This window comes from Euleptes europaea, chromosome 4 (assembly GCF_029931775.1).
Source record: "Euleptes europaea isolate rEulEur1 chromosome 4, rEulEur1.hap1, whole genome shotgun sequence".
NCBI classification, from domain to species: domain Eukaryota; kingdom Metazoa; phylum Chordata; class Lepidosauria; order Squamata; family Sphaerodactylidae; genus Euleptes; species Euleptes europaea.
In genome coordinates, this window is record NC_079315.1 from 86272732 (window position 1) to 86299938 (window position 27207).

At 43.5% G+C, this 27207-nt stretch overlaps 1 protein-coding gene across 1 annotated transcript; it reads right to left on the reverse strand.

The window, feature by feature from the left end:
- Positions 1 to 220: 220 nt before the first annotated feature.
- Positions 221 to 25449, reverse strand: LOC130477020 (V-type proton ATPase subunit S1-like protein). Its single transcript, XM_056849012.1, has 6 exons — positions 25365 to 25449; positions 12864 to 12925; positions 9179 to 9411; positions 6843 to 6893; positions 4790 to 5033; positions 221 to 542 (listed from the first exon to the last, which is right to left on the reverse strand). Exons 1-6 carry the CDS (start codon positions 25447 to 25449, stop codon positions 240 to 242), a joined length of 978 nt encoding a protein of 325 aa, XP_056704990.1. The 3' UTR covers positions 221 to 239.
- Positions 25450 to 27207: the final 1758 nt, after the last annotated feature.

Here is a 27207-nt window from a genome sequence, read left to right on the forward strand (position 1 = left end):
CACACACTTGCCTTAGATACTGGAAAAGTAATGTACTGGTCTCGTTTTCTTGGTTTTAAATTGTAGAGCAATTAGTAGCCTCTGCTGTAGTACGTTGACGTTTCTGTTCACAATCATGAGGACTAGAAATCTTTCTATTGATATCAAAGCCAAGTTTCTCAGAACTCTAACATGAGCTCACAGGGTGCAAAAGTGCCTTGGGAGCAGTTCGTCGCTAACCGTGGAACACACAGACACTGCTAAATATAGATCTTGGAGTACTGTTGGCTTGTAAGTTCATAGGCTTCGTTCCCATTATTTCGCAGTGGTTCTTTTTCATCTGCTGTGTCAATGTCTTTCATCGGTGGAAAATAAGCAGGAGATGCCTTGCCTTCATAGTGCCTGTCAAGGGATTTCAAGTGTATCAGCATGTGGAGGGCATAGGCCAGAACAAGAAGCAAAATCAGAGACATCACCAGGCCCATCAGAATTGCTGGTGGGAATAAGGAGGCACAGTCTTTGGCGTAAGCAAACTGTCCATCTTCAATGTTGAATCCTTGAATCTGTTAAGCAGAAACAAAAGTGTTAATTAAAAATCTTCCCTGTCTTGGCTAAAGGCGTTTTTGTCCCTATTGCTAATCATGACATGAATGACTGTATATGGCATAGGTGTTAGAATTCCTCTGGTTTGAACTAACTATTTTATTGCTGTTGTTGCAGGGAATCTATGATGAGTTGATTTGTTAGGAAAGAAACATTTACAGAGTTCTTTATGTTTGCGGAATGGATCGAAGTCGGCGTTCGAGAAACAGCCAAGCACCATTAGACAGCTGGGCAGGGGAAAGACCCTTTCCTTAACTCCTTTTGGACTGACCACACTGTTCTGTCTCATTTGTCTCGACCAATAGCTGTGTTAGTCTGTCTGTAGCACTAGGAAAGAGAAAGAGTCCAGTAGCACCTTAAAGACCAACAAAATTTCTGGCAGGGTATGAGCTTTCATGAGTCACAGCTCAGTTTTGTGGGTGGCAGTATAACATGTGGCCAAAATTATGGACTTTGACACACACACACACCTGTGAAGTACGACTGATATCTTCCCATTTGGTTTTCAGGAGGGTAATAAAAACCTCTCTCTTTTATCAAGTATTGGAGTTAACCTAAGGTTTGCTTATTGGGGAGTGATTTGGATAGCACTGCTGGGCAATGCTCCTTTGGTATGCTTTTCTGTATTGCTCCCAACAGGTGAGCTGTTGTTTTAGAAGTACTATTTCATGCTTTTATGTGGCACTGTATTACTACCAGTGGGGCTTTGTTGTGACTTTTCTGCTATTGCAAGATGTTTTGAGGATACCTAAGCCAAAATATTTGAATAAATATGCAGCTTCCCACTCCCCTTGGGCTGATTCCTTCTCTAATCAATGTAGCTCTGGAACTGGCAGTAATCCAGCACTGGAGGAGCAGACAGAAGAACAGACCTGACCTGTCTCAATGCCACTGCCCAGCACTGAGATTTTCCTACCCCTGACCAGGAGTGCCACAGAGTTCTGTTGCTTATGCCACAGGTTATCCAATCAAATTTGTGGAGGGGAATCACCACCAGCATATCAGCTTCTACAGGACCTAATCGTAGACCAACAAGCCATACAATTAGATCATTAAGTTTACCAGGCTACCTTCTGGTTACATTTAAATACATGAATCAAAACTGTGGCACCTTTCTTTAAACCTGGAGTGAAATCAGTGTTCAGTGTAAACTCTCTAAGTAAGAGAAGTCACTGAACCTGGAAGAGACCATTAAGGCACGTGAAGATGACCCTGCCAATCATCTGAGAGGCGCCATGTCAGCCAGAGGTAATACCACTAACATGGACGTCCCTTCAGCCAACCACGGAGTGGCCAAGGAAGAAAGCAGATCATAGATAAGAGTTGAAAGAAAAGTCTGTTTGCAGCAGCTCAGTAAGTTTAGGACTTGAAACATTCTCCCTAAGAAATCTGATTAGAAGTTCAGTCAGAATGAGGATGTCCCGTGAACATGAAACCATCAGACCTTCTTCTTCAAGACAGAAAAGAGAGAAAGCAAAAAAAGAATGAGGATGTCCAGGACTAGAGGTTCCTTGCCCCCACTGGTGGCTGCTGCAGGTGGAAGTCACTCATAATTTTGGGTGGACAACACAAGCAAAGATGCCTCTCTAGCTGGCCGGAGGTGGGGGGGGGGGAAACAGGCTGATACTGCAGCCAAGGTTGAAGCGCATTTTGCCATCACATGGGAGAAGGGTCTCTTATAAGAAGTAAGCATGCTCCATAGGGCATGTGTAGCTTATTCCATACTGTATGAAAGGGCTGAGTGGGTGGCCAAAGATGCAGAGACGATCCACCACTCCCAGCAGTAGAGGACAGGCAGTGGGGGGGGCAGAGGAAGACGTATGTGAGCAAACCCTCTCTTTTTCTGGCTGAGGCCACAAAGGGAATAGCCAGGCTGTAGTGCTGAAATGGCCCACCAACCCCTGGCAGAAAACACCGACAGAAGTGGTCTGAGGGGGTCTATCCAGCAGGACTCTTGAGAGCCTGAGTAAAAGTGACTCCTGACCTCTTGCAGAAAGCAACAGTCCCTTCTGGTCTGCAGTACCTAGACTCCAGCAGCCACCAGTATGAACGAGCGCAAGTCTTTGATCAGACTGAACACCAGTATAGTGTTTTATAACTGCAAATTACAATTGCAGCTTCAAACGAATCAGAACTGCTTGTTGGTACGTTAAAACAGGGATAAGGGAAAGGAAAGGAAGGAAAGAGTCTGACACTTTAACCACTACACTTGGATGGCTCTCCAAGGGGGCTAAGGAGGTGACAGGTATCCCAGATTCGTTAATTCAGAGTGGACGCAGAGGCTCTTGCTGCTGCGTCGCTGCAATGGGGGTTACCCACAGCTGCGACCGACCACAAGCCCAACTCGCTCAGCCTCCATCCAGATGAATGGGAGAGGGAAAACACAGCGGTACGTTACAACCTGAGCAATTTCTCCTTGGCTAAATTGTCCGTTTTGTTAGCTTTGCCCTCTCTTCGCCCTGCCCCCTTATCCTCATAAGGAGATAAGAGTCAGTAACAGGCATTATATCCTCTCCTTAGCTGACCTCATCAACTGATCCAAGTGTGATCTCCTCACTGAACTGTGAAGTATGCAATGTTCACAGAACAATCCCCAAACCACTTACACTGTCAATGAGATAAAGGTTTCTGTTAGACATTAAGGAGAATGTGTCTTTGCCAGCAAAAACAGCAGCCCCAATATAAGACCCTTTCCTCTCACTGGGGAGGGACTGTGGATTAGTGGTAGAACATCTCCTTGGCATGCAGAATGTCCCAGGTTCAAGCCCTGGCATCTCCAGTTAAAAGATCTGGCAGTCGGCGATGTGAAAATACCTCTGCCTGAGTCACGGGAGAGCTGCTTCCAGTCTGAGTGGACAATACTGACTTTGATGGAGCAAGGGTGTAATTCAGTATAAGGCAGCTCCATGAATGTATGATCACTGTAAAGTTTAGTTAGGGAATGTATGACATTATGTCACCATGTTGCGCATTTGTCTGCTGTGCCCACAGCAACATGATAGAAAGCTAATACAAACAAACAACCAGTTCTGAAATACTGAATGTAAGCCCAATAGGCTAACAATAACAAATATAACCCCAAACATTCAAACACATAATGATTTCATTGTGAATACATGATAGAAGGCATATCAACATGAACTAACATCCATGAGCTAGTACTGAAAAGTTCAAAGTGAGACAAAATAGTCCAAATTCCGCTTGGAACAGGTAAATGGGTATATCACAGTCCCAACAAAGCAATAATATAGTAAATAAACAATGATGTTGATAGAAGAGGTGGAGAACTGGATGTCTGCCATTTCGAAGAATGACTATCAGTCTATATATCATGCTGAAACAAAATATAAACCAACATGCCAAATAATATTGCAATCTAAAGATATACGAATGAATAACAAAAAATACAATATAGGGATCTTACCAATAAAGAGGAGATGTCACTCATCTGTCTCTATCCTTTGATACTTTCCCAAAGCGGTCACTATTCTCTGGTTCTATGTGAGGAAGGTTGTTTATACATACATCTCCTCTTTTTTGGTAAGATCCCTTCTATCTCGTATTCACAATGAAATCACAGCAACATGAGGTCATACCAAGTGTTACTCTAACTAAAGGGTACAAGCAAGAAGATCAAGCCTTAGACACACAGCTGCCATTTTCCTCAGTAAAACACATTCCGTTACAGTGGCTAGGTTAGGCTATGATGGCAACCCTAGGCATTCTTCCTAGGGAGAAAGTACCATTAAACTTAGTAGGATTTACTTCTGACCAACTGTGCCTGAGATTGTCCTTCAAGCCAAGTTTAGTGCGAGTGGTTTCTAGATCATTCTATTATTTTCTTTTATTTCTTGCCTGTAAGAATACAGAGCCCTATACCAAGATTTTTGAAGTCATTCACAGCCTGTTTGCATCACACACTAAGTCTCACAACAGTCACGGACACACACACAACAGAAGGCAACATCTTTTATGAGTTCTTCTGAAGTTGGCTTTGGAGAAAAGTATTTCAGTTGTGTAACTATACTCTCCCATATGACAAGAAGTGCAAGAATTGTCTTCTGTGCTTAATCCCTACTTCTTATTTCATTCCTGGAGATTCCTGTAATTTGCTTTCAGTAGGTCATTAAGCATTCTTGATCACATACACACAGCTGTCCCTATAAGGACCTGCTAAATTCATTTGGTTTGGCTTTCACCATATTACCTGAAAGTCAATAAAAGTGACTTCCCAGAGCCCGGCTGCATCATTTGTGGAGCTGGGTGTCAGCAGCGCATCATACCTCTGGAGGTTGCTAACATGTTCACAGTGATAGGAATAACTCGCTGGAGCATGTATTCGGGTTGCATTGAATGTCGCTTGTACGGAATGGTTGTATATGAGCTGGATTCTATGCAAGGTAAACCAGTTTTGAATGGACAGCTTGTAGTAACTGTTTGTGAGCATAAATCTAGGGGAAACAATCAGAAAACAAGAGAAAAGAACAACAGTTTTAATATATGTTACTTTGTCCCAAGGGTGATTCACCAAATTCATTTCATATTTGTATAGGCTGCCCCCATGAGGCCAGAAAGTATTCTTTGCTTCCTTCCACCATCAACTCCTCTGAAGCACCTTCCCATGGAAGCAACCAGTGCCAAAGCGAAGATGGAGAAGAAATTATTTCCTCCATGTGGGTCTTTGCTAGCCTTGGAGTGGCGGAGTCTGATCTGGAGAACCGGGTTTGATTCCCCACTCCTCCACATGAGCGGCGGAGGCTAATCTGGTGAACTGGGTTTGTTTCCCCACTCCTACACATGAAGCCATCTTTTAATCATGGGCTATTCACACTCTCTCACAGGGTGTCTGTAGTGGGGAGGGGAAGGGAAGGTGATTGTAAGCCAGTTTGATTCTGCCTTAAGTGGTAGAGAAAGTCGGCATATAAAAACCAACTCTTCTTCTTCTTACTAATCCTCCTGAGCACAGCTCCAACATTTCTATATTAAGGGTTCAATAGCACTTGGTAGCACTGATTGTGTAAGAATGCTGTGTTTTTAATGCCTTAAAGCTGGCGTTTAATTTTGCTTGGTTTTCATCCAGTGTATTATATCCATTCTAAGTACCCATTAGAAGTACCCATTCTAAGTTCTTTCAAGTATCTGTTCCATAGGGAGGGTGTTGAAAAACACTGAAAGTGGCTCATGACCTAAAAACGCCCACCCAATACTGAATGGTGCCTCTGTACAACTGGTGAGGATAAATGCGGTGCTAATACCTTCTGAAATTTCTCATAAAAAGGTATCTATGAAGCCCTCAATGCCGAGGCATTGTCAGCCAAAGCTGAAGAAATATAAGGCCTCAAAAAGGGTGATTTATTTATAATGTTGGGTAAATCATTCACTCTTCTGCAAAGGGAAAAAGAGTTCTCAGCATTGACTGGATGGTGCTACAGGTGTTTTGACTTTGGTGGGATCCCTGACCCTACGGGGAAGGCTTAAAGTTGCCAACCTCCAGGTGCAAGCTGGAGATCTCCTGCTATTACAACTGATCTCCGGCCGATAGAGATCAGCTCATCTGGAGAAAATGGCCGCTTTGGCAACTGGACTCTATGGCATTGAAGTCACTCCCCTCCTCAAGCCCTGCCCTCCTCAGGCTCCACCCCAAAAACCTCCTGCCAGTGGTAAAGAGGGACTTGGCAACCCTAGGAAGGCTTCATACCTAGAGAGGATCTAGGACCCATCACTGATCCTTGATTCTTTGGGGGCAACTGCAGTCCAGAGTGCCTTTTACCAACTAGAATGCTTTTGGTTGCCAACTGATGGGTGTAGATTAGCAAGAACAAAGTTTGTTCCAAGCCCTATTTAAGGTGCCTCTTTTGACCTTTAAAGTCCTATGTGATCTAGGCCTATCTCTGGACTGAATTCTGCTATGAGGGCTGTTCCAGTTTAAATCCTGTAGGAAGATAAAATTGTTGACGACCAGAAGCAGAGAATTTTATGTGGTGGCCCAGATTTAGGGAATGTGCCATGTCTGCAGCTCACCAGTCTCTTTCTGGCATCCGGAAAAGGCTTTTGTTCTATCAAACATTTGAGAATTAACTGGAGATTTTTTTACCTGTTGCTTTTATGTAGATTAACATCATTGTATTGTTAGGATTTACTTTATATTTCTTAATGTTTGTAAAGTGACTTATGAACATTTTCATACAAAAGTAGTAAAGAAACATTATAATTAAATAAGATTACGGATTCAGAAAAATTATTCACACCTGAAAACCTACCTGATAACAAATCCCTTCAGATTGTCAACATCACCAAAATTAAGGGAAAGCCTATGGCAAAAAAGAACAAAAAGGCAGATTAGATGAAAAAGTGTAACATTGTACAAAATAGAAAACACATCTATATTTATATACAACAAGGTGTCTAATATTTGTGTACAATTTAGAATTTTTAGTTTATACAACCTTACTGAAGTTTTGAACCAGGTTCAGTACTATTCATTCTATCCTCACTATCTCAAGAGATCTAGGGTAGTAAAAAGCTTTGGCCTAAGTCCCTGGGGAGTTGTGCTGCATGGATGATTTCAATCAGGGCCAAGAACATGGGGCTGGAAGTGACCCCCCCTTATGTTCTTAAACCAATTCAAGGAACAAAAGCTCTTAGGTTCTTAGGACTGGATCCACTGAACCACAAGTAGAGTTCTAGTCAGAGAATGCGGCTTTCCTACTGCCCCATTGTTGTTTCTTCCCTTCAAAGCTGTCCTTGTAGGTTGGGGAATGGGATGGATATGGCTCAAAGGAATACAGTAGGAAGGAGGAATCAGCAGAAATTCCTTCTATTAGCAATGAAAGTGCCCTTCTTATTCAGTGGCAAGACTTCATGAGATAGGATCAGCATGTAGACAATACCTCAGCATACCAACCTAGAAATCTGTCATTATGAATCATTAAGAATGGACAGAATCATAGCCTCTCATGGAATGGGTACAAAGCTTCAGTTGTGAATCTCAACATCACCTATGCCTGTCTGCATGGAGACTGCATTATAAAGTTCCTGTTATTTTGATTGATTTATTTACTTCATTTATATCCCACTTTTCTCCCTATTGGGGACCCAAGGTGACTTACATAACTCTCCGGTCCTCCATGTTATCCTCACAACAACAGCAGTGTGAGGTAGGTTAGACTGAACGCATGTGACTGGCCCAAGGTCACCCAGCAAGCTTCCATGGCAGAGTGGGGATTCGAACCTGGTTCTCCCAGATCCTAGTCCGACACTCTATTATATCACACTGGCTCTGCTAAGGAGCAGTATGGAGGGAGGAGTAAGCCATGCCATATGGAGGGGCTGTGGCTCAGTGGTAGAGCATCTACCCCCGGCATCTCCAGTTAAAGGGACTAGGCAAGTAGGTGATGTGAAAGACCTCTGCCTGAGACTCTGGAGAGCCGCTGCCAGTCTGAGTAGACAATACTGACTTTGATGGACCAAGGGTCTGGTTCAGCATAAGGCAGCTTCATGTGAAGGTTTTAGCAAGCAGTATAGTGGGACCCAGGATGTATTTGGACCACATCAGTCAATAGAATTCCTTACACAAGCTCTGTATCAACATCCCATAAGTAGCAATAAGATTCTGAGGTGCATGGTGTGTCATGTTGCACAGGAACATCCTCGAGAACATGCACTACACAGACATGGCTCTATTTCTGTGGTGTTCCCAAGAGCTGAATGGTTGCTGGGACATAATGCTGGAAGCTGTGCCTATATGTGCTTATGTACACATATAGCCTCCAAGCACTACTACCAAGAACAGGAGTTTTGCCAATATCATTACAGTATCACTGACAGAAAAATACCACTACTACACTTTATGAATATTTCCAGTTTAGGTTTGAAGGGAAAATGAACAGGTTTGAAAGGTAAAACAAGCTTTTATTCACAAAACCCCCACAACAAAACCAAAATTCTTATCAAAATACTACCCTTTTGACAAAGCTTTGTTTTGGTGGATAAATTATTCATTTTGGGCTCTTAAATACAAAAAAAGACACAAATAGGATAGACATTCACTAGAAGCCAAGAAATTGGGTGCTTAATTTAATTCGACATGGGAAATTGAGACCCTGGGCCCTAATGCTTTTTGTATCTTGCATTCTGTTTTTTGGCCAGCCCTCCCAGAGCACATTACCACCACTGGCAGGTGGTGAAATTTTCTCAGAGACAACTCTCTCCTTGCTTTAGTTCCTATTTTCTCAAGCCTCTTTCTCTCATATCCTACCTTCCCCCTCAGATCTACCTTCTCATCCAGTCCTTCTAGCACCTTGCCTTGGAACCCCCTACTCCTTACCCTAACTGCTTGGACCTTCCCCCAGTCTGCCCCACAAAACTATTCTTCTCTCTAAGGTCTGTAAAAGTTTTATTCTCAGGGAAAACTGGAAATTTTCCCACAGAAGCTAGGCTGTAAATGATCACATAACATTGTTCCCAGGGAAACTGAAATGTTTCTGAACATTCCAAGTCATCGAAACAACCCAGCCAATCAATGCCAGAGGCTTCACCACCAATACAATATGGATTTTTCTATGTTGCAACTCTCCATGGTAAGACATCATCTTACATAGCATTTTCTTCACTGCAGTTTGAATCAGCAACATCTACAGTTGCATGAACACCAAATGTCTTGTCTGTTAGGTCCAGCTGAGTGTGATTCTGAAACTTAATCATGATTCTTCTGGCCCAGAAAAGTATGCAAGGGCTCCCATTCACTGTGACATTAAGAGGACTGTAGTGGCTGTGGATGACGGACTCTCTCTCTGAATTCTCTTTACTGCTTACATTGTAATTCACAACCTGGGTAAGAGATCAGAAGTGTGGTTAGGGCTTCCAGACAGAACAATGAATCGCAGGTGTTGCATGCCACAAACACCTCGCTTTTGGAAATACATCTAATCCCACTTACTTCAATAATACTGGACTGGCATAAAGTATGCCACGCTAAATGCCTTGTGGGACACACAAAATGCTAGTATCTATGTACTACAACTGTCAACCAATATGGAGGTCAATATGGATCAGACATGATAAGTGATGTGGTGGGCTTAAAAGACCAACATTCAAATTCTTGGCTGAACCATAAAGCTCATTAGGCAGAATTCGATCAATCATAGTCTCTCAGTTTCACAGGATTGTCCTGTGGATAGAATGAAACTAGTGTTGTAAAGCACTTTCTATTCTGCACTGCAGAAATAGTAAAATTCTCAAATGAAGACCCAGAACCACAAAGACATAATATTCACTAATTTTGGGGGTAGCAAGAGGCACTGATACATGGGACCATAACTACAGGAGTGTTCTAACTGGAGAGGTCGCTGCAGTGACTTCTCGATACTCCATTCTTATTCCAGATGAACTAGGGTGGAAAACTACTATTTGTGCAATGGAGACTTGGGATTCTACCTCTACAAAACATTCCACAACTATGTGATCACCAAAGATCATATCGCACACCCAGCCCCAACTCTTTGATAGGGATCTCCAGATCAGATTCCCCTGTAAGAGGGTAATCTGTAGTTGCCCTTTTAATTCATTTAGCACCCTCTTTAGAAAGCCTAAAACATCAATGCTTCACTCCACCAATAAATCTATGCATCATCAAGGGTCTGATGTTCAATGAATAATAAGTCTACATGGCGATCACATATTTGTTAGAGATTTATACCCTCTCTTTACACTCTTAACTCACAAAGGGCTCCCAAGGTAGTTTCCAACATAGATTAAAAAAACAATAAATAATACAGAAAAAAGCCAATTAAAACAACCACAACACAATAAAAATCAGCCATAAAATCAAAGAGAACTTTCCATAAATCAGAGACAGTCATAAAGTGCAATAAAACAGCAGCTAAGAACACCAATAACGATTTGACATCAGCTTTAGACCACAGATTCATGAAATATAGTTACATATTTAACCCTCCTCTATTAAATTAGAAATTTCAGCAACTTAACCCTCTTATAGTGTCTCTCAGAGGGCAGGTAGTTGACCTTAGATTTAATGGACATCGAGCCAAATCCCTGGCTTGGTAACAAATTCACTGGGTGGCTTTGAGCACATCTTTATCTTCCTTTTACGGTCTTCCAGTCTATAAAATAATTATTCTTTGCTTATTTCAATTAAATCCCTCCCTTTATCCCAGTAGTTCAGAGCACTAATCATAGAGATCTATTGTGGTTTTTCCCATTCATGCTCTGACCTGGCTTCAGAAACAGAATTATTCCAGGTGCCCACAGAGCATTCTATGGAAAGATAAAGCAAGAGTGGTTTCTGTGAATTTTGGGGATAAGCAAGTTGTACATATGTGTGTGTGTAAAATGCTGTCAAGTCGCAGCCGACTTATGGCGACCCCTTTTTTGGGGTTTTCATGGCAAGAGACTAACAGAGGTGGTTTGCCAGTGCCTTCCTCTGCATAGCAACCCTGGTATTCCTTGGTGGTCTCCCATCCAAATACTAACCAGGGCTGACCCTGCTTAGCTTCCGAGATCTGAAGAGATCGGGCTGTACCATGCTGCCTCCCTCCTAGGTTGTACGTATAAACAATGATAATTTAATCACAAGTTCCAGTACATTGGGAATTAACATATTAACATATCAATATGGTTATGACTTTTATCATTATGGCCTGCATAAGGGCCAGTTAGGATGGATGTGTCCTATTTTTCATACATTTACCAAGACGCTGATACAGACAGAGGCCTTTTATGCATTGTGTGTCTCCATCACAGTCACCCCTTGACTACTTCGGGGCTTCGTTTTAATTATGCATGTATTTTCTGACCTTCAGAAGTTGTCTCACTCTCCCCTCACGTTTTCTTTGCATTTTTAGGATGCTGTTTTACCCCAGGTTTAAAGTCTGCCTCGATCTCAAATCAAAAGCCAGTCCTGTGCATACTTGTCACTTCAGGTTTTTCTCCCCATGCCCATTCTCGTTACTCCCTCTCACTTCTCTGTCCCTCTCACCCCAAACCCTCCCCTCGAAGCAATTTGCAAGTCCACTAGGGGGAGAATGCTGGAATACTTTGAGGCTGCTTATTTGGTAAGTTTCATGGCTAGTGTGGGTCAGTCTCAGACTGAACAGTTGAAAGAATGCTGAAATAATCACAAACAACCTATGCAGTGGCTTATTTAGTCAGTTTCACAGTGAGTGTGGGTCAGTTTCATTCCTCAGCGGTTGGACCATAGCTGGGGTGATTTGCCGTCCTCCCCATAAGACTGCTTATTCAGTCAGTTTCACAGCGAGCATAGGTCAGTTTCAGTCCTTAGCAGATGGACCATAGCTGGGGTGATGTGTCATCCTCCCCATAAGACTGCTTATTCAGTCAGTTTCACAGAGAGTGTGGATCAGTTTCAGTCCTCAGCCAATGGAACGGAGCCAGGATGATTTGCCGCCCTCCCCTTATATGGTCCTCTTATAGGCATGCAAGCCTTCTTTTGTTTGTGAGTGCAAGACTACCAATGGAGATAGCCAGAAACAAATTGGGGGGGTGTTGTCCAGATACTTCTCTGCTTTGGCTGTAAAATGGCCACTTGGTTCAGTTCAAGTGAAAGAATCCTGTTGCGGGGCTAGCAGGGGTTGGTGATATATTTCAAAAAATACACTACAGCCAATTACAAAGCTGTGTTTTCAGGGGGAGATGCATCATTGATCACAAGGTACTCCTGGAATTTCTTAGGGGGGGGGGAAGCCCCTGTGCATAGTGTTTTGAGAATTCAACCACAGATACTGTGCAGTTAGAGAGCGGCAGATCCAGCATAAAAACAGACCGTGCATAAAAGGCCAGAAATAACCAAACCAAATGAGATGCTGGAAAATTGTGATCTTATCCTAATCTTTTACAAATAGGATCCACTGGGAGGCCTGATCTACTTTTGAACTATGGTGCTAGGCAATGGGACAGTTAACTCCTTCTCCCTCACCCACCCTTTCCCCAATGTAAACCAGTTGCTGGAGCTGCTGTTCACTTTCATAAGGGGGGTAAATGGGCAAATGTAAGTTTCCCTGCCAAGGCAAATAGCAATCTGATTTGACTGCATGTTGCACACCTTCAAACACATACCCAGGGCCACAAATATGGTATAAGGTCCACAGAAGAAGAAGCCTCATATTAGACACTCCAATGCACAGACAACATATATACCAAGATAGTTAGAGAAATGTAATAGCTACCCTACATAATTCAGCATTCAGGTATTGTTATCTACACCGTGGGAAAACTTACAATCCCCTTTTCTAGTACCTCCATACCTGTGCAATTGCTACTTGCTGTAAATTAAGCTTTGGCTTCACACCACCATCGTATCGTCGGCCTGCAGAAGAAGAAACACATCAACAGCCCAGCTTTCTGCAAGCATAAGAGACTTGCATACAAAGGACTGTTCCACAGTTCAGCATCACTAAAGTAATACTGTGTGTGTGTGTGTGTGTGTGTGTGTGTGTGTGTGTGTGTGTGTGTGTGTGTGTGTGTTGGCAAGAGACTAACAGAGGTGGTTTGCCAGTGCCTTCCTCTGCACAGCAACCTTGGTATTCCTTGGTGGTCTCCCATCCAAATACTAACCAGGGCTGACCCTACTTAGCTTCTGAGATCTGACGAGATCAGGCTAGCCTGGGCCATCCAGGTGAGGGCAAAGTAATACTAGTAAGAAGGAATTCCACTAATAAGGCGTTTCAGACTGCTGTAGGTTCATTTATGTGCAATCTACAGGGAAGCCTGGTGTAGGAAGAATAAGAACAAGGAGAGTGAGCTCATATTTTATATAACTTTTAAAAAGTCTGTCTTCCTCTTTATTCTCTCAGACTGCAAGTTCCTTGGCAGGCCATGAGTACCTCTCATTTATTGTGTCTTCCGGCAGTTCCATCCAGCACAAAACGCTTGGGTATGCGTAAGAACATTAAGAAGAGCCAGCCAGATGAGGACAAGTGGTCCATCTAGTCCAGCAGGCTGTTTCACACAGCAGCCAACCAGTTGCCCCAGAGGAGCAAAGAAACAGGGCACAGAGTCTGAGGCCCTCCCCTGCTCTCCTTCCCAGCGTTGGTATTCAGAGGTTTGGTACTACTATAGATGGAGGCTCCCTTCAGTCACCATGGGTAGTAGACACTGATTGACCTCCTCTCCATGAATCTAAGACCCTTTTAAAGCTATCGATGCTCGTGGCCATCACAACCTCCAGCCTTTCCTTTATTCTGAATCCTGCATGGCACTTCCCTGTGGCCACATCTCCTTGCCCAACACTCACCCTTCCTTCTGCACACACCAGTTCTCTTCCCACCTAAGGGAACAGAGGTATGTGCATGTTAGGACATTACAGCCATAGGGGAGAGAGCAGGAGATGGTGTTTCCAATGAGAAGAAGAAGAGTTGGTTTTTATATGCCAACTTTCTCTACCACTTAAGGAAGAATCCAATCAGCTTACAATCACCTTCTCTTCCCCTCCCCACAACAGACATCCTAGAATCATAGAGTTGGATGACCCCCACCAGGGTCATCTAGTCCAGTGGTCGGCAAACTCATTAGTCAATGGAGCCAAATATCAACAGTACGATTGAGATTTCTTTTGAGAGCCAGGTACCTGCCCCCTCACAACGCCACAGCCTTCCTTCTCCTGCTCGCTCTGCGTTGCCGCCGCGTTTAAATCCTAGAGACTGTAGGATTCCCCCCCCCCTTTCCAAGTGGGCAAAATTGTCTCATCTAGCGTTGAGATAAAAACAATTGGTCCAAAGAGATCCCAATTCATGTTACAGCCCGGAAAACTCTCCTCAGGCAGCCTCAGTACAAGCCCGTGTTTTCGCTGCTGGCTGGAAAAACAGGAGAAGGTATCATTAACCTGGGGGCTTCCCAAGCATGTGCAGAGCGCGTTTCCGGACCCAGCCACCACTAGCAGCCCTAATGCTTTGGAAGGTGAAGGAGAAAGACTCCCCAGAGGCACGACGTCTAGGAATGCTTCTGGGTTTCTTTCCGGGAAGTTCACCACAGCACTACGTGCTTGTTTCCTTACAGGGAAGTCGATCCCCCAAGCTGCCGCGCCAGGGGTCCCAAACGTCCCCCACCCCTTGCAACAGCAACTCTTCCTGGGCCCTGGGCCACAAGCATAACACCCCAGCATTGTGCACTAGGTTGTAAACAGGGCGCCAGGGGACGCCTGGTCTCTGCCCACGAGAGGAGGGTGAAAACGCAAGGGAGATTTTTGCCTTGGATCTGCCGCTCTCTAAATGCACATTTCCCCCATCCTGATTCTCAAAACTCAACCATAAGCCCCCATGCAGAGCTTGGAGAATTCAGATGGGGGAAATGGGCATCGCCCCTGGAGAAACTTGGACACCCCCGATACTCACACAAAGACGCCGAAGAGGAGGACTCGAACCCCGACCTCGACCGCCAGATCCCGCATGGTGTGCTCCGAGAGAGGCCGGCGAGGAGGGACGATCCGCCCGGCTGGCTTCACAGCCTTGTTTTTAATCCCACGAGGAAAGCCCGGCAGGCAGCCCCGCGCCGCTCTGGCTCAGCCCCAGGGCCTTCCCTCCCCGGTGGGTGCCGCGGGCCGCCCAGCGTGGGCCCCTCCGGCTCCATACCCGGCCCCGGGGCTCGGAGCCGCGGTGCTTACGGACTGGCGGGGCTGCTGGGGCTTCCCTCTGCCCGCGTTCCTGAGCGCCCCAGTCCAGGCGACGGAGGCTCCCTCAGCCTTCTGGAGCAGCCTGGGCTAAGGGGATCCTGGGGGATTTCCATGCCCCTCCCTGCCCAGCAACTATCTGTTGCTGCTCAGGCCCCGCTCACCAGAAAGGCTCTTCTGCCGCAGGCTTCGGGAGGACTTTCCTCCTCGCCAGGATCATCCGATGGATGCTTCGAAAACAATGAGCGCGACAGGCATCTTGGTCATTTGTGGCAGAGTCGCACTCAAGGGGCCAAAGAGCCGCATACAGCTCAGGAGCCGCGGTTTGCCGACCACTGATCTAGTCCAACCCCCTGGACAATGCAGGAAATTCACAACTACCTCCCCCCACACCCCAGTGACTCCTACTCCATGCCCAGAAGATGGCCAAGATGCCCTCCCTCTCTCCCTGTGAGGGAGCTGTGACTAGTCCAAGGTCACCCGGCTGGCTTCATGTGTAGGAGTGGGGAAACAAATCCAGTCCACCAGATTAGCCTCCGCCACTCATGTGGAGGAGTGGGGAATCAAACCCGGTTCTCCAGATCAGAGTCCAATGAGGTGGAGTAGCATTGCATGTTGCCTCATTCTCCTGTTCTGTCTACTGAGTTTCCTTTCCTTGGAGGGAAACGAAGTCCTTCTCAGTATTCTCCCTTATCCCTGCACACCCCTGGTGGAAATTCCACCAGTCTTTCAGTCTCCAATTACATTAGAAAAGTTTCGTGGCATTTCCAGTGAGGATTATGAAAGAAACAAAACATACTCCAAGTGCTATGTATGCAAAGCTAACAAAATATTCCCTAGCTCTTTCTTTATTTTGTAGGCCCTATTTTCTGAGGAGAGGGTGATGTAGAGGGTAAAACTCAGCTGTTCAGCCAAGTCTTTTTGCCCAAGTGTTGTATAAGTATGTAGGTGAATGATGAGGGAAGCAACAATCACCTGTTTTGTACAAAGTTTTGTGAGAGAAATACGCCACAAAGCCATGTGATATCCTCAAGCCTTGACCAGATTCTCACACAGGCAAAAGGCTTTCCTTAAGCTTTATTTCATGGCTATTATGAGGAATTGTATATTAGTGACCAAGATCATCTCTATATGGTGCTATCAATATCACTTCATTGATTTCACTTTGAAAACTTACCATTTCTTTGGAGCAAGTCTTGGTCAGGGTATGCAAACCAACTGCAACAGAGCAAACACACAAACAGTCAGTGGGCAATTGTGTTATTTTTTTCATTTTGTGGACCATGTTTAAATTGGATAATCTCAGTTCAACTGACTTGCAACATGCCTCTCAGATAACATATTTATTAAAAGCACATGGGAGTGGATAGGTCTGTGTTTCCATCTCACATATGCCTTCTTCATGCATGTGTTTTCTATAGTCTTTCTTAGGGTTGCCAGCTCCGGGTTGGAAAATACCTGGAGATTTTGGGAGTGGATCCTTCAGGAGGGTGGGGTTTAGGGAGGGGAGGGGCTTTAATGGGGTATGATGCCATAGAGTCCACCTTCCAAAGCGGGGCCACCTGGAGGTTGGCAACCCTAGTCCTTCTATTATAAACATGCCCTGAGTAGTGAAATGCTTCTCACAGCATTCCTCACAGGAGCAAATGGAGAGCCATTATTGTATAGTAGTCTGAGTACTGAACTAGGATATGGAAGACCTGAGGTCATATCCACTTTCTGGGTAATCTTGAGCCAATAACTCACTTTCAGCCTAATGTTTCTCACAAAATTGTTGCAAGGATAAAAGGGGGAAGAAGAGAACCAAGCATGCTTCCCTGAGCTCTTTGGGGGAAAGGAGGGATTCAAGTGTACAGGGCTGACAGAATAACAACCTTTCATTTCTAGAGAAGAACTCAAAGAGGTGAACCTGGTCCGCTCAGTGTCTGGAGCAAGTGGCAAATTTTTCTCCCTTTACTTAATTGAACCGTGTATTGCAAGGTATTTACTTTGTCCCACCAAACTTAAAGGATGCCAGTGAGAATCAAGTGTACCAAATGTCAGAATTTACTACATAAATCTATTGTAACAAATCACAATTGGCCCAGAATGTTTCTATAGGTGTCTAAGGTATGTCTATGTTTCTTTAAAATAAGCTCCATGTTTATTAACCCAGGATTTTTCATTCTGGGGGCACATATTATAACAGGATATTTGCTACCTTCAAGATTAGTGAACAGATAACAGATAACATGTTTTGAACAGATAACTCAGAACAATTCAGAGGGAAAGCCAGACAGTGTTCCCATGGCAAAATGATGATGGTTAATTATATCTGTCTAGAACAGTGGTTCTCAACCTTTTTTGCTCCATTCCCCCCTTTCACCATTGTTCAGAATATAATTCCCCCCTTCTCAAGATAGTCTAACTAAAAAAAAAAAAAAAACCTACCATTTTACAGATTGTACATAATCTACAAGACATCACACTTTGCTGAATAGTGGTCCAAATCCCCCCCCCCCTGGAACCCTAAAATTACCCCCTGGGGGGGAATTCCTCCCTTGTTGAGAACCCCGGTCTAGAAAGATAAAATAACTGGGCATATGATAATAACTGTCATATGATTTAGGGTGGCACCAGAGAAGCTGATACTAAATTGATGTTCACTTTAGTAGTCTATCTCAGAGGATGCTTAATTGGTCTGAAATATCTATTTGCTGCAAGACTGTGGGATATGTCTGCTGATATGCACAGTCAGGCGGAGGCTGTGAACAGTCGCTACAATCTCCCAGGTTCAAGCTGATACTTAGGACAGGCAGCCTGACGTCTCCCGGAAAAACCACCGAAAAATGAAACCATGTTTCACACACAAGTAACAAGATTCTACCGCCAGAAGAAACACATCCACAAAGTGCTAAATCTACCTCCCAAATGCAATATTCATAGCTCAGCTAGAAACCCAGCAGTGAGAGTGAGGTGTGAGCCTCTGCAAATTACCACAGATTGACAGATACAATTGGCAACTGTCTACATCTCCAGGGAAGCAAGTGGTAGATACAGCGGCAAAGAGCCCTCTTCGTATGACCGTTATTTGTGTTTATGGTATTTATAGACTGCCAGACAGTCACAGTGGTATCTAGGAAAACAAGATGTGTACTTTGTATTCTGCCTGTTACCAGTGTACCAAATGCCAGAAACTAAATCAAAAGAAATTAAATCAAAAGAGTTTCCATCTAGACATTCGGAAGAATTTTCCAACAGGCTTCCTCAGGAGGTGGTAAGCTCTCCTTCCCTAGAGGTTTTTTAAGCAGAGGCTAGATGGCCATCTGTCAGCAATGCTGACTCAATGACCTTAGCTAGATCATGAGGGGGAGGGCATCTTGGCCAACTTCTGGGCATGGAGTAGGGGTCACTGGGGGTGCGAGGGGAGGTAGTTGTGAATTTCCTGCATTGTGCAGGGGGTTGGACTAGATGACCCTGGTGGTCCCTTCCAATTCTATGATTCTATGAAATGCTTTGGTATATTACCTTACAATGTGTAGATGTGCTTTGTAAACATTTTTCTGTTGTAAAAGAAGACTGTTGTAAATGGTTGTCCTAGCATTATAAAGGATAATTTCACATGGCCAAAATTAGTAGCTGGCACTAGCACACAACACTGTAATTTTGAAAAGAATTTGACCAACAAAAATTAATCCCACCCGACACATCCAATCTCTATGTCATCTGTTGGATGTATGATTAGTGGATATCTATGTAAAACAGCTTTGGCCAAGGTCTACATATCTAGCATATTGCCACTCAGTACTTAATTTTAATGAACTTGGTTTTAGTACATATTCATGGGACAGAAACCGCATTCACAGAAGATATACCAATTTAATTCACTATTACAGACACTCTTATGTGACTCAATTTTCTAGCAAGAGCTGAAGTGAACTCTCATACAGGAGGAGCAAGAAGAGGAAGAAGAAGAGGAGGAGGAGGAGTTGGTTTTTATATGCTGACTTTCTCTACCACTTAAGGGAGTCTCAAACCGGCTTACAATCACCTTCCCTTCCCCTCCCCACAACAGACACCCTGTGAGGTAGGTGGGGCTGAGAGAACTCTTAATAGAACTGTGATTAGCCCAAGGTCACCCAGCTGGCTTCGTGTGTAGGAGTGGGGAAACAAATCCAGTTCACCAGATTAGCCTCTGCCACTCATGTGGAGGAGTGGGGAATCAAACCCGGTTCTCCAGATCATTCCATCATTCCAAACCACCGCTCTTAACCACTACACCATAGCATGTTGCTGTAAAAACCCCTAAGGAGCCTTTGTGTACAGATATGTCATCTGTCTCTCAAAAGGAAACCTCTGCCATGGCACCTACAATTTGGTGGAGCAGCTAACCCTACATATGCACTAGAATCTAGATCATGCTAGCTATGGGGGCAGCTGCTGTGACAGACAGCAGGACAATTTCTGGTATCTAAACACAGACCATGTTTATTTATATCATCATCTTTGCTTAAACATCATGGAAGTTTTAAAGGGAAAATATGTATGTAATATCACTTGGATGAACCCCAACACTAGATCAAAATCTACTTTTTAAACTTTGGAAAGAGAAGGGAAGGGAGGCTGGGGGGCTGTGTAGGGCTTTAAATGTGCTGTGTGGCTCATGGCCTATGAGAGCCAATTCGGTGTACTAGGAACTGGAAGGATCTCAGACTGGGACTGTTTCCACAGGGATGTTTTGCTCCACCTTGGCTCCCTTACTGCAGCACTGTTTTGGGAGTGCCCATGTGATGCTGTCCTCCATTTGTTTTGCTCCCCCCACACTTTGTTGCAATAGTTCCTACGCCTGGTTTGGTACGATCTGTTTGGAAAGATCACAGTCAAAGCACTTTTGGATATCAGTCCCTCAACATTCACACACACCAGCAGGTTTACAAAAATAAATGGAGTTGCTAGATTGTTATAGTGGTCTACTGCCACTATAATTCTTTATTTCTTTTTTTAAGTAAGCATCTAGGGATCCTGCATGGCAGGGAGTTGGACTGGATGGCCCTTGCAGTCTCTTCCAACCTTTTGTGATTTTGTAGTCCTTTTTATTCCAGAGTGATGAATGGAAGGAGTACATTTCACCTTATAATGCCATAACAAAAAGGGCTATAGGCTTTTAAATCTGAGAACTAGTAGAGCATGACAACAGATCATTATAACACAATTGTAATCCGGAAATTCCCTCTTTTAAAAAAAAAGCCCTCTGGTAAAGGAGATGAAATGTTAACCTGGGAGGGGAGATGAGGCAAGTGCAGGGAAAACTGCCATGTGGATACTCCATCGTCACTACGAATGCTGCTGCAGTAATGAAAGCTACACAGAAAACTACCATCATACAGCAATAGCCTTGAACTAAGGCAATCTGGGCTCAAATTCCTGCTCCGGCATAAAGTTCACTGGATGACTTGGTCCAGACACTGTTACTCAGGGCCAAAGCTAGGCATGCCATGCTCACAGTTCCCAAGAGCTTTCCCCCTTTCTTTTGGAGCAACAGCCTCTCAGAGACCCAGTTTGAACTAGCACCATGACATACGTAGAAAGGAGGTTAACCCTTCTCCTCATGTCATTTTCCTGACCCAGTATGGCATCTGATATATAATTTTAAAAAATTGTCAGAAACTCTAGACGTGAAACCCCTAGCACAAAGTGGAACTTAGCCCTCGGCTTCAGGTACTTCACGTACTAGTTAAAAGGATAAGTGAGGGGGGGAACCATGTTCACCATCCATAACCTCTCAGACAAAGGGTGACCATACTAACATCATACATGAACCAATAGGCTGCCCCTCAGTAACATCTTTTCAGACGCTTGCATTGCCTGCAGCAACATTAGTTCTTATGTCCCATCATTGTCTGTGGTGAAATAGTTTTCAGACACTTCTGTAGTGCTTCCCATTGCATCCTGGAAAACCAAAACCATCTCTTCCCATGCTATCCAGCCCACTACAGACAGGCCATTTTCTGTGGTGGCACCTCGCCTCTGGAACTCCCTCCCTCCTGAATGTCCCCTGGTACCTACTTTACTTTCTTTTAGGTGCCAAGCCAAAAATAACCCAGGCTTTTATTTAGGGGTTTTATCTTACCAGTTTTTATGGTCTTCTTCAATTTTAAGGATATGTGATATAGCCTGATCTCATCAGATATGGGAAGCTAAGCAAGGTCAGTTCTTGCATGGGAGACCATCAAGAATGACTCTGCCGGGAAAGGCAATGGCAAACCACCTCTGCTTCTCACTTGCTTTGGAAGCTCCTTGTTAGGGTCGCCATAAGCCAGTTGCTACTTGACAGCACTTTTCTACATATGTCCAATGGCTTCTTTTTATCTTGTGATGTTGTTTTAATTGTAAGCAACCTTCACCAGGACTCTGAAGAGGCAGCATAAATAGAGGTTGCCAGGTCCCTCTTTGCCACCAGTGGGAGTTTTGGGGGCGGTGCCTGAGGAGGGTGGGGTTTGGGGGGGGGACTTCAATGCCATAGAGTCCAATTGCCAAAGCAGCCATTTTCTCCAGGTGAACTGATCTCTATCGGCTGAAGATCAGTTGTAATAGCGAGGATCTCCAGCCAGTACCAGGAGGTTGGCAACACTATGCATAAATAAATAAGTAAAATGCTATCTTTGTATATTTTAGTGAAACTGTTCTAAACATCTGGTGGGTACTGCCACTAAGTAATACATTTCTTACTCATATATCCGTACTAGGCCAGAGCCCATTTGAAACCATTACAAATTGTTTTTAATTCAATTTAATGTTTATTATTTAAACATGTGCCCTCATATATGCATGTATATCACTTTAAGGAGAAGGTGCAGCAGCGTCTCCCTTTGGTGGTGATATTAACTAGACCAGAGGCAGCCTGCAATCTGGTTTAGTTCATTTCACCACTCTTGTTTACATGCAGGGAACCAGAAGGGAACTGTTTCCGTGAACTCCTTCATCTCAGTGTCCCTTCTCTTCCATCTAGATCGAAAGCTGAAGATCAGTGTCAGGCCACAGTTGAAGTCAATTCAGTTGTTAACTAACTATCTATACACTTGTACAATTCTGGCCTTCCACAAAATATATGACCGTAAATCAAATCCCCTAAGATCTGTTGATATTAATGGACCATTTTATGCCTGTATGATATGTTTATCTTACCCTATTCTGGGTCTTTCACCTGTCAAATTAAAATTGGTTTAACTCTAATAAAAATAACGGAGTGGCTAATCACTGTATGGTATAAGATTAAAAATGATCCTGTGTATAAAAGAATGTACGGTAAATGCCTGCTATCAAATGACATTATTCATCACAAGAGAATAAGAACTGACTTGCTTATTCAGGTTCCTGCTAAAGGAAGGGGTTTGAAAACTGCTCTATTTTAAATGGACATAACTGGGGGGAAATCATTTTAAGTGTTTGCTTGTAACATTATGTTAACTGGGAGTGAAGATATTTACAGATTTTTAGAAATACTTCAATGGAAAATCAAGTAGTATAAAGTTCAAAGACGAACAGATTCTTGATTAACATTCCTATTATTCCAAATGTTTCAACCCCTTACTTTTGCAGTAGTGGACAGCTAATGACACATAAGAACCCGAAGCCCAGATACTGGTACACATCTCCATTCATATCAAAAGACCCATCCAATCTGTTCAAAATGGCTTGGATCCAGACGTGCATGCAGATCCATGCCAGCAATTCACAGGTGGCTGCTGGCGCGGATCCCTCTTGCTAAGCAACCAAGATTTGTTTCATTAGCGATCAAGCATATTCCCTTTTTTATGAGTGATAAAATTCAGGGCACTTCCGAACTGCACCTTCTCCAACCAATACTGATATCTACCAACACAGGATACAGTGCTGGTCAATTCCTAAAAATGGGGGTTTGATTGGTAGATTATTTTTGATGGTTGCTGTGCACGCTGAACCTGCTAGAATGTTTGGGCTAGCAACAAAATGGAATTTGTACAGGGTGCAGGTGTGCATTCTGGATACCAAGCATGCCAATTCTTCATCCTCATGTTTGAAACGCTCTCAATAGTGCAGTCAAGATCCAAGGAACTGCCGGGGGGGCTCATCTTTCATGCCTGTGTGTTATAACCCCACCACACACACACACCATCACCTAGAAAGCTGGCAAATGATCCTCAGGAACTGCATAGGATGCAGCACAAGAGACTGCAGCTCTTGGGAAATCTACAGAAATCACAGATTCCCCTCCCTGGAGCAGACAGAAGTACCTTCCACTTCCACAAGGACAGCTTTGGATCCAACAGTGTAGTATTTAGGATTGCCAGGTGGTGGCTGGAGATCTCCTGCTATTACAACATATCTCCAGGCGATAGAGATCAGTTCCCCTGGAGAAAATGGCTGCTTTAGCAATTGGACTCTATGACATTGAAGTCCCTCCCCTCTCCAAACCCCGCCCTCCTCAGACCTCACCCCCAAAATCTCCAGGTGTTTCCCAACCCTGAGCTGGCAACCCTAGTAATCCCACAGAAGAAATACCTCCTTACTTGTAGATGCCTATGTTCTAATCCTCCTGTAGACATGCTAAAAATATGAAAGTTGGCACAATTTTATTTGCAGCATTTATACCCCACCTTTCTTCTATTATGGATCCTACTTAAAGTTCTTCTATGATGCAGCAATGGAGGGGGGGATCCAAAACACTTTTATTTATTTTATTTATCCGTTAACCGAGCCACAGATCTCTTAATACAAGCTTAAGGAAATCACCACCTGCCCCTGTTACCCTAAATGCACAGACCTGAGAGAAATTTGGGAGTATCGGGATGCTTTTGCTTTCATGGTTTTTCACTAAAAAGTGCATTGAGAGGTGTGAAGAAAAAGATAAAACCTAACAGAAGATTTAGAATTTTCAACAATGTCAGATTGTTCCTCTGTTTTTAAAAAAACCAAACTAGAAATTACATAATTCTCTCCAATGAAGGACACACAATTACAAAAAATGCAGATACATTATTATAATGAACTATTTGTAGCAATTAAATATATAATAACACAATTAGTTGATCAATCATTTTATATTTCTGGAGTGTGAACTAGTTTTCTTTCCATAGACTAAAGGCAGGAGACCATTAGAAACATGAATCATAAGACTTAAATCTTATTTTTTTAAAAACTCTCAGGCACTAAAGAGCCCCCCTCCCCCACACATATTAAAGAGCCATGAAATGACTGACCAGACTGAAAAAAAGATCTGCTATTGCTCAGTCTTTCGCAGAGTTCAGGAATTTCAAAAAGTATGTCAAAGATTAGAAATGGCTTCCAAGAAGACTTCAGTAGATATCCGTGTGATTCGGATTTGACAAAGAAAACCACCAAAAGGCATTTGTAAACACCAGCCCACAAAATTCCCAGAAATTACAGTGTTTGTAAAAGTGAAGGTACATGAATCGGTTCACCTGACACCTGTAACCAAAGGGTGCTGGCCCCAGTATCTCGTAATGAACCCTGAAATCCCAAACAGACTTGCAGACGCAGTACAGGTAGCCCAGGAACAGTAACTCCAACTCCCTCTGTGAATAGGTACCTCTGCTCCTGAACAGTGCAAACTAGGGCTTAAGAGGCAAATATGTATTCCACTAAGGCTTTAGTAAGAGTTGCCAGACATTCCTTGTTTTAAGAATACGTTGCTTAAACAACACAGTGGATACAACTTTCTTAGGACTTCAGAGCTCTTTTGCAAGTATGATCCAATAACTCTTAATTTAATCAATTCTTTTTTTTTTACCTGAGAAACTTACTCTTACAAAGTGTCTATGAAGTCTGCTCTTGCGAAGTCTTGCAAAGTTTAGTTTGTTCCTCCAGTTCTTTTACTTACAACTGTACCCATAGTACACTTAGGGTTGCTTGCTCCGGGTTGAGAAACACCTGGAGATTTTTGGGGCAGAGCCTGAAGAGGGCGGGGTTTGGGGAGGGGAGGGACTTCAATGCCATTGAGTCCAATTGCCAAAGCGGCCATTTTCTCCAGGTGAGCTGATCTCTGTCACCTGGAGATCAGTTGTAATATCAGGAGATCTCCAACTAGTACCTGGAGGTTGGCAGCCCTAATTACACTGAGAATGTGAAAGGGCATTTGATGTTATCTTTAAGTTTGTCTTACTTTCTAGCTGATGGCTACCAGTGATAATCAGGATGGCTCTTTCAAAATAAAAATAATCAGAGTTATGCTTTGGGTTTATAGACATGATCCTGCTTTTGTGAAAGTAAAATCCAGGACACAGGGCCTGAGTCAGTGAAATGTCTCTTTAATCTAGAAACATGACTATACTTTCCTGGATACCTTATTAGAAAAATAGTCATTGAACGGGAATACTCCATGGTCACAGCAAACAAACAACTTACATGCAACAGTATGTTTTAATTTATCAGTTAACTGAGCCACAGATCTCTTAATACAAGCTTAAGCAAATCACCACCTGCCCCTGTTACCCTAAATGCACAGACCTGATAACGCACCGTGATCCTCAGCGTGGTTACCTGGCCAGTTCTTACTAGCTGTGAGACACAGGGCATATTGATTCCACTGAGCTGTTTTCCCATCCAGAATGATTCCTTTGTACAACTTCCCTTGGCTCAGACACTTGCTGAAATATCTGAGAGCTGTCTGTTTTGCACAAATGAAGAGATCTTACACTGGAGTGTCTTTTATTCTCCAGTAAAGCTAAAACTATACCCACTTCTATAGAACACGCTTCCCTTTGGAGATTTGTTTAAAACCCTGCATTTAACTGTGTTTTGGGGAGTATGTTTTTACACCTACGCTCTTTTATTTTTATCTCTGTTATTAACACTTCAGAAGGATGGTGAAGTCACAAACTCAAAGGGGGGAAAAACTGCAACGGAGAACCATTGCCTTCCCGAGGCTTTAGATACAAAACCATATGAAAGACGCTTCATTTCATCAGCAATATACAATCCAATTTCCTCAGGAGGAGTCCCACTGATGTTAATAGCCCTGCTTTTGAATAAACGGCTTGCAGCAGATGGCATCGTTGATGTTTAAACACTTTCATTCTGCATAAATTCTGCAATGTTTAAAGAAAGGTAAAAACAGTCTAGCCCTTACCTAGTTTACATTTAAAAAAAAAAAATTCTAGCCCCACCATGCAGGCTCAACATACACACCATTCATTCAATAGCCATGCTTTTTATTCAAAGGCATAAAATCACTAACCTCCTCTCCATTCTTCCCAAAAATTGATCCATGGATGTTGTAAATCCCACACAGAAAAAGAAAAGAAAAAGCCCAAAGGTGCTGTTGCTTTCCATTGAGAGCAGAAGAATCCGTCCCTCCAGACCCAGCACATCTGTTCATGTGTAGCAAAGAAACCTGAGCCAGTATTCTCAGGATACATGTGATGGACAGCAGAACCAACCAATAGGAAGCAACTTTGGACACCACATGAGTTGCCATGTACTGTCTATACATAATAAAAGGCTGTCTTCGCTGTCTTTCTCTCTTGAAAACAACCAGCTTCCCTTTGCAACCTGTAATTGTCGTTAGGGAAGGATTAGAGACCGTGGAAAACTTGAGTAAAATGCCGCTAATATGAGACTGATCTTTTAATACAGTGTTTTAAAGCTAGCCCTTCCAAACATAAATGCAGTTAATGTATTTGCTTCAATGCTAATCCTTCCTTAATAGCATGGGGAGATCACTTAAGCATGGGCAGAACAGCTCAATTAAAATATACAGAAAGAGAGCACAGTCTTTGGGGAACATGTCCAGGACACAAATGCACTGAAATGAATGACAAGTGTTGGCTAAAAAGGCACAGGACTTGCAAATAAATATAGTTTTCCCATATGTCTCTTTAAAAGCCAGTCTATCAAAGCCATCATGCGATTCACTAACACACAGCACTCCCAGATCATCTGTAGGACCAGGTAAATAGGGGTGAAACATGGCCGATCCACCCACAGCATTTTCATGCTCCTGGAGC

Coding starts and splice junctions, on each gene's coding strand:
- LOC130477020 (XM_056849012.1), bottom strand. CDS start 25,449: ATGTCTATAAACCCAAAGCATAACTCTGATTATTTTTATTTTGAAAGA. Junction 6,894..9,178: donor TGCAGTGAAGAAAATGCTAT/GTAAGATGATGT, acceptor TTTTTGCCATAG/GCTTTCCCTTAATTTTGGTG. Junction 543..4,789: donor TCACTTTTATTGACTTTCAG/GTAATATGGTGA, acceptor TCTGCTTAACAG/ATTCAAGGATTCAACATTGA.